This window comes from Calliopsis andreniformis, chromosome 3 (genome assembly GCF_051401765.1).
Source record: "Calliopsis andreniformis isolate RMS-2024a chromosome 3, iyCalAndr_principal, whole genome shotgun sequence".
NCBI classification, from domain to species: domain Eukaryota; kingdom Metazoa; phylum Arthropoda; class Insecta; order Hymenoptera; family Andrenidae; genus Calliopsis; species Calliopsis andreniformis.
In genome coordinates, this window is record NC_135064.1 from 28,681,364 (window position 1) to 28,689,534 (window position 8,171).

Here is an 8,171-nt window from a genome sequence, read left to right on the forward strand (position 1 = left end):
AAGGGATGCAGGGAATTTTGAATAAGCTTATGTCGGCTTACTGGATACATAGATCTGGAAATCTGCTCAGGCGCAGCCAGTGTCTAAATTCACGATCTTATTTGACGTATAAACTGACACATTACATGCATACATATGTACATACATATATCTATTATGTGTATTTGTGGTGTATATGTATAAACTTGGATTTCAGTATTCTCCAAGTTCACACCGTAAAATATTTTTGAATGCGAGAACGATTATCGAGAACGATTTCTCAATTGACAATACGGAATACGATTTCAAAAACAAAACAGGCTTTTCCAACCTAATAACCACTCACAATATTCGTTCGCTTCTAAACAAAATGTGAAGAAAATTTTCAAGTATATTAACACTCCACCATATGCAACTCTCAATTTTGAAAAAAAAAAGACAATTTTAGAGAAAATAGATATACAAGAAAAAGAGAAAAAAAAAGAGAAAAAAGAAAAAGTGGAAATTAGAAAGTGACTATATTTTAAAAGTAGCACATCTCACAAAGATAAAAGGAATGCTTTCTGAGATCAGTGACGAAAAAAGCGAAAAGAAATAAAATTGAACAATCCCTGGATGATATCAAAATTTGTTCTCCGTGTATCATTCTGAAAGGAAACTATCATGGAGAAGGATGACGATGCACCGGAAGATGTTAAACGGGCTACTTCCATTGAACGTGAGATAAGAAGAGGAGAGAAGGATGACACATTTGAAGGGTATCCACGTCAAACAGAAAAGAAAAAGAGATGGGAACACTGTGACAAATCGTCTTCGAAGAAGTCAAAGGCAAATCGAAGATTTTGTCTTTTATCGTACTACGTTTCTTCCCTTCTTTCCTTCTTTCTTTTTCTACCTTTTCCATTGTCTGGTCTTAATTTTTAGAAACAGCACTTGAAAAATCCCTGAATTAGTTCTGTAAAATATCCCTTCCAGAGGCAGAAAGGAAAATCGAATGGGGATTGTTGTGAAAAACGAAGAGATAAAAGAAAGAAAAGCGTAAAGTTTGTAAACGTCGCGGTATTCGGAGAACCTTGCACTTTTCCAAAAGCAGAGATCATTCCTAGACATTGTCTAACAAAAACAGACTACATCAACATGTTAGCGACACCAAGGTGAGCTTGCGGGTTATAAGGACTAAATCTGAACTATTAGGCAATAGCGTCAATAACGATTAACTTGTAATACTTGAAAACAGCCGAAAATGTCCACCGGATTGCTATAAACAGACGACTCTGCGAAAATTAAAACCCGTGTCACCACGGATCAAGGAATTGGCACAACCAACGAAACAGCGAATACTGATGACGTTGCAACAAACCGCGGGAATTTTACCACCGGCACTATTGGACAATCTCGTTCGAACTTTGGAGGATGAAACTTGCTTAACTCCTGAGTACAGTATAAATCCTAGAAACTCAGATGTTTTTTTTTCATTCTTTATTTCTTTCGTTTTAATCGTTTCATTATTGACGAAGCTCTCCGTTAAAGAGACGTTTCTTATATTGACAATAGGTTAAACAATGATTCTATTACAATAGATACGGTAAGGTGCTATTAATTATTTATTCTGCATTTTTTCTGATATGTACCTACTTAATTAAGATTTGTTCGCGTCTCTGAAAATGTTGTAAGACTTACACATCTGTACATATCTATTTACTTCCACTCTCATCGAGCATTAAACATTTTTACAGACAAGCTGCAATTGCTTCGCGCAGAAAATTTGAAAAGAAGAAAAAGAAGAAGAAAGGAAAAAGGAAAGATGACTGGAGTTATAAGGAGAGGAGTAAATCGAAAAAACTGATTTTGGGTACCGTGAGCGGTACAGGATCGTTTGACAGAGATGCAGTTTCTTGTCAATATCTTATAGCCGAACGTTTCGTCAAGAGTATCTTAAAGTGGAAATGCCCGATTCCCAAATCGGAGTTTAGTGACGTCTCGGAAGTGATAATTAGACGTCTAATTGATATTCTTGAATACACTCGTCCTCATAATGAAGACCGTAAATCGCAGCAGTTACGATTCTTGGCCGATGTAATAGCCTGCTGGGTATCTGGTGTTTTGTCTGAAGTTGCACAAGACCAGGAGAAGAAGCTCGAAGAACGGTGCAAGAAAAAAGAAGCCGAGATGAAAGCGGAGGAGGAGGAAGAGGAGGATGAAGATGAGGATGATGAAGATAAGGATGACGATTTGAAGATAGACGATAAAGAGACTAGAGATGAGGAAGACGAAGATGAGAGAGATAAAATCGAAGATGAGGAGACGGAGGAAAAGATTGAAGAAGAAGCGGAAGATATAGAAAAGGAAGAGATTGGCGTTGAGACAGAGCAAGTGGAACCGAAGGAAGAGGTAGAGGAAGAAGTGCAGACGCAAGAACTGGAACTGGATATTGCTGAAACAAAAAGCAAAATAGAATCGGAAGAACAAGAAACGACAGACATAGGAACGGAAATGCAAGAAGAGCCAAAAGTAGAAGTAGGAGTCGAAACGATAACTGAACCAGGTATAGAAGTTGAGACGGAGGCAAAACTGGAAACGGAGGGCGAAGCGCTGGAAGGAGAAGACGGGGAGGGAGTGCCGGAAACGGAAGCAGCAGCAGAAGCGGAAGTAAAGGATGAAGGTATAGCAGACATAAAGACAGAAGAAACACCTGACGAGCCAACGAAGGATTTGTTGACAGATGAAGCGACGGAAGAAAGTGAAAAGGTGATCACCGAAGAAGATGAAGGCAAAGATATGCTAGCAGAGGAAGAGATGCCGCCGGCAGAAAAAGAAGAGATGGAAGTGGAAGCAGAGAAAGTGGATAAAGTTGCAGAAGAGGCTTCTGAGAAAACAGTTCGAACGGATAAGATTATCCCAGAGGATCTGGAAGAATTATTCAAAAGCGATCTTCCTTTCCTTACGTTTGGCAAAATTATCGATACTGTATATAAAATGATTGAGAATGTTCCGGAAAATACAGGCGAAGACCCAATAACGAATGGTATACACCGTGTCATTTATGAAAAACTGAGTAACATTGTAATGTTGGAAAATCCAGATCTGTTAACGGAGGAACTAAAGGACGTTATGGACGTGGTGTGTGGGAAGATTGCTAATTGGTTAAGATCGATTCTGAGTAAGTCGCAGATCGCGTTCATGGAACGTTACGTGCCTGTAGTGGAATCAAAAGAAATCAGAGATTGGACTAAATGGCTTGCGCATATCAGTGACGCGGCTATAGACTGGAATATATGGTTACGAAGTGTAATCGAGAAAATCTTTGAAATGGAAGGTACGCAGATTACTCGCGGAGAATGGAAAGATTGGACTAAATCCGTCGACACTGGAGCTTTGCTGTGGAGACGCTTCCATTTGCAAACTATACATCAAGCACATCGTAATGTTACAATGATGATTGGACGACGCGTTGTCAAGACGGGAACTGCTAAAACACCTTTTAATCCTTCTGAACAGTTGATTCAGGCTACAGACTTACAGGCATGAAAACGTATTCCAACCATTTCATCTGATCATACGTATTGCGTTTTCATTTCCTCTCTCCATACTCATGTATCCGATTACATATATACATATTGGATTTTACATCCCATTTATTCCTGGATACGACAAACCTCTACTGTCTAACTATGTATTTCTTCTTTTATTTGCTGCTATCTTCTTACAGCTCTACTCTAATATCCTAGATAGTGTAAAATAATATATACACGTACATAGAGTTATGAACTATGATAAAGTAGACATTTGTACTTTAGAAATTTGAATGTATAAAATTCAAACGACTTCGATCGAAACTTTTTTCCGAACTCATCCACATTTTCAACATTTAAATTCATTGTTTAACAATCTATACGGCCATCTAAATTACGATAATAAGTATGAGAAGAAAGAAGAAAATGCATTGACAGTTTCCGATTATAAATATAAATAAAGATAGAAAATAGTTATTGTAATTTTTTAACAGAAATACAATATGAAGGGCGTTTGGATAGTCGATACACAGGTACGTTTGCAGAAAAATTCGTTTGATAAACGAAGAAATAGGTACCTGCAAAGAAATAGGATAATATCAGGAGGAAGTAAAATTTGACTCGTTTAAGTTTAAAATAAGAGGAACGACTGGTCTACTTCTCCGAAAGGGTACATGTTATACGACGAGAATAGCAAAAGTGTGTCAAAGAAAAGTCAACGTCTCGGTGGGCGAAGGAACGGTAAAAGCAAGTAAGCAAGAACTTTCTTCTGGAATAGCCTAGCCGTGACATTGGTCGGGTGTTCGAGCGTTCGTGCGTTCGCGCAACAGAAGGTTCGACTGTTCATGACCGCGCGAATCCGAAGCCGCATCCGCATCCGCATCCACGGTCCGCGCAAACTCCGCAACGTTTCTCAACATCGACCGTCCCCCGACATTCTGTCTCACCTTCTCGCTTCCTCCTGCCATTCACAAACTCCTATCTCCTTTCCGCCAATTCTGGCTACTTTCTCTTTTCCCTCTGCTTTCGCCTTTCTCTCTGTTCGTCTTTAGAAGCCGGCTGCACGATGATCCGTTTTCGTTCGGTCCTGTTTCACCCATGGACGCTAACATTTAACGTCCGATAGCTCGTGTATTCTTCGACTCCTCTCATTCTCAGGGGCAATATCGAACCCTTCGCACGTCTCTGACTTCAGTGCAACTCGACGCTCGATTTTTATTCTTCCCCTCTTTACATTTTTTCCTACTTCCGCGCCTTTTCCACTTCCTCAACTACATTCCCCGGTATTTTCATGAGTGTAATCATTTTGTGGATACGAGAACGTATCTATTGCACTAAGAAGAAAGAAGTCGAATCGAAGTACGAGCATCAAATCTCAGCAACACCGAGTACAGGTAAGCAAAACCTGTTACATTTAAGTCTACTACATTACACAGTTGTTCGTTACGTCAAATTTCGTTTGATTTTCAAATTTCTTTGATGAAAGTGAAATTTTCTTTGTTTTTGCTTCATCGATTTTCGAGATGTGACAATACGTATATTATCGGAAAAGTCTTGAAAAGTAATTCCTGAGAATGGACTTTTTAAAATTTCAAAATATTATTATCGCAAAGAAATAGATCGGTACGTACACAGATGACTATAATCATTCCAGATAAGCTGTTGAGTCTATCGGTAGGGCAATTGTTGCAATTGTTTATAAAGTAATATGTATGCAGAATATTTAGATAGAGACAATAGAGAGTGCAGTCGCGCCTAACGAAAAGTGCATTTTTGCTTATCAGCGTGATAAGTAAAACATGACACTCGGTGTCATGAGTTATGACCCCTAGTTTAGTGACTGACAATGACTAGCTAGACTCGATGAATCGCATATACTTATGTATGCATTATCGGGGAATGATTGCGACGCGCGGCACAGGGCGCGCACGACCGCGATCAAAAAGAGGGTAAAGGCGTAAGAGGAGAGTTACGCGAAAATCGACGTACTATAACGTCGACGGACACCGGTGGAAGTACAACAGAGTGGTCAAAGAAAACGACCGATTCTCTTTGTGTAAACTCGCGCGGTACCCATCGTGTGAAGCAATCGAACAACCGATTGAACTTCGAATTACTCGTTTCAGGATGACGTTGACGTGCTGGGAAAAAATATCTTTAGTTGCCTTGGCAGCAATTGGATTGCGGATTTTATTAAAGATCGGTATCCTCGTTTGGAAAAAACTGATTGCACCGAGTTTCGGTTTTGGGATCGACCTGAGAACGCAGGGTAAATGGGCGGTGATTACTGGCGCTACTAGCGGTATCGGAAAAGCGTACGCGGAGCAGCTCGCGGAAAAGGGTCTGGACATTGTATTGATCTCAAGATCCTTGCCGAAATTGGAAGAAGTCGCAGCGGCGATCAAACAACGATACGGTGTCCAAGTTCGAATAGTGGAGGCAGATTTGGCCGAGGGGCAAGCAGTGTACGATAAAATTGCTAAAGCTACCGAAGAACTCGAGGTACGTAAGTAAATAGTAGGCGTGTAGAAACACATAGCCACTTAAACGGCTATCGCTTTAGTATCGCTTTAGCATCAACGTTTTACACTTTCCAATAAGAATGATTATTGAACATTTCTAATTTTCTATTATTGTCTATTTTCGACAGATCGCTGTAGTGGTAAATAACGCCGGAGGGAGTTACGAATATCCAGAGTTATTTACCAAGGTTTCGGAGGAATGCTTATCGACAATTCTACAGTTGAACGTCGCAGCTTTAACAGGAGTCGCCAGAGCTCTTCTCCCTGGGATGTATGAACAAAAAAAAGGTGTTTTGATAAACATCGGTTCAGCATTAGCGATCATACCGAGTCCGTACTTGACCGTTTATGCCGCCAGTAAAGCCTACGTGGTAAAATTTAGCTGCGATTTGGCCGCGGAAGCTGAACCACACGGAGTCACCGTTCAATGCCTGATTCCCGGGCCAGTGGCAACCAAAATGTCGAAGATCAAGTAGGTCGAACTGAATTCATTTCATAAATTAGACGCTTCCGTTCGTTTCGCGTACTTTGCACCGTACGTCGTTCGATATGAACTTCCATAATATTTCACCGACCTCTTCACATGTATCTTGCTTTTAGGAAAGCAACGTGGATGGCACCAACCGCGGAAAAATTTGTGGAAGCATCGTTGAAAACGGTTGGCATCGAATCATGTACAACTGGCTACCCTCCTCACTTTTTATTAACTGCTATAGTATATGTATTGCGCTGCATGTGTGAGAAAGGTACGTTGTGGTTAATTTCCAAGACTCTGGTCAACATAAGAGCTCGTGCTTTGAATAAAGAAAATAACAAAAAGGAGAACGATTTAAAGGGCGCGTTACAAAGTAAATCGCTCAACAATGAGTAACAGTTGATTTTATCATGTTCTTTGAATTTTTCTCCTGCACCACTCTCACCCCTATTTATGATGCTTTTCCTATTATTATGTTATTTCTTCTCCATGCCATCGATCATTTTTTGTCCTCTATTTCGTTGTCTGTTTTTGTTTGTTAGTTCAGTAAACGTTTGTACATCTTTTTAGGTTTTGTTAGGTGTTTTTAAGTCGTTTTACGTCATTTTTACACCTTAAACGTTTCGAATCTGTACTTCTGTATACAAAGTTTTTTCGGAACCGCTATTTCTTCGTACTTTATAAGCTTTACGACTATTTTATAAATCATTTGTTACATAGTTTGTACGTGTGTTACATTTTATATACCGTTGAACGTTATACAGAGAAATAAAAAGTGCGTTTCATTATTCATCGTTTTTTCCTTATAAGTATCCCATTTGTATCCCATTTTATAAGTATCCTAAAATCGGAAACCTAAGGTATGGTATGCATATTGTTACGAATTTGGTGAGTCGCCGGCGATTCTCTGCGCGCACCGCGAGCTAGCCACAGTTTAGGAAACTAAACTGTGGATTAAACAGTTTTATTTACAATGAAGTAACGCTTAAAGAGATTCGCAATGTCACGTCTTCGCTCTTTGGCAGCTGTCAAAAGACTTTGGTTTAATTGATCCAGAAGACGTTGCGAGCACAGCAAGCAAAGACCATGTACCTGCTCGCAATAATATGCATATGTAGGTATATATGTACAAATGAAACGAATACACATGTAAGTATACATGTTCCCACCTCTCTCCATAGGGTCCAAAGATATACTAAAGTTTTCAGCTTTTGAAATAATGCCCTACGCGCGGTTAAATACCTATGCACACACAATACGAATGCGTGCGCATGACGGTGCAGATGATACAGACGGGAATGTGCTCATAGCGCCAACCTACGCCGCGGAATTTGATATCATAGATAGGAATACTGTTTTTCGTAACGTTCGTAAGAAGATTAGAATTGGATGGTTGAATATTTTTTATAATGCTATGTATCTAGGTTACACACATACATATTCCATTATTTTTAGAACAGAGTTGTAATTATAAAGCATGGTTATAAAGAGAAGAAATTAGTTCAAATTCCACTCTAATATTCTCTGTTCATCTCTCTCCGTCTGTTATTCATGGTTCCCGTGTATGAAAGAGATAGATAGTGTCGGTGCAGTCAGAATCGTTTGAATTGACTGTATCTCGGAAAACTTTAGTATCATTGAATCCGCTCAGGTGACGCGTATAGTTTATTCTTGAAAATGGCG

At 39.6% G+C, this 8,171-nt stretch overlaps 2 protein-coding genes across 2 annotated transcripts; both read left to right on the top strand.

Moving 5' to 3' along the window:
• The first annotated feature begins 71 nt into the window (after nt 1–71).
• On the top strand, nt 72–3,677 carry LOC143176947 (uncharacterized). Its single transcript, XM_076374625.1, has 4 exons — nt 72–800; nt 957–1,133; nt 1,217–1,414; nt 1,716–3,677. Exons 1-4 carry the CDS (start codon nt 643–645, stop codon nt 3,505–3,507), a joined length of 2,325 nt encoding a protein of 774 aa, XP_076230740.1. The 5' UTR covers nt 72–642; the 3' UTR covers nt 3,508–3,677.
• Nucleotides 3,678–4,218: 541 nt separating this feature from the next.
• On the top strand, nt 4,219–7,268 carry LOC143188836 (very-long-chain 3-oxoacyl-CoA reductase). Its single transcript, XM_076393306.1, has 4 exons — nt 4,219–4,885; nt 5,618–5,993; nt 6,142–6,485; nt 6,614–7,268. The coding sequence occupies exons 2-4, from the start codon at nt 5,619–5,621 to the stop codon at nt 6,882–6,884; spliced, it is 990 nt and encodes a 329-aa protein (XP_076249421.1). The 5' UTR covers nt 4,219–4,885; nt 5,618; the 3' UTR covers nt 6,885–7,268.
• The last annotated feature ends 903 nt before the right edge of the window (nt 7,269–8,171 follow it).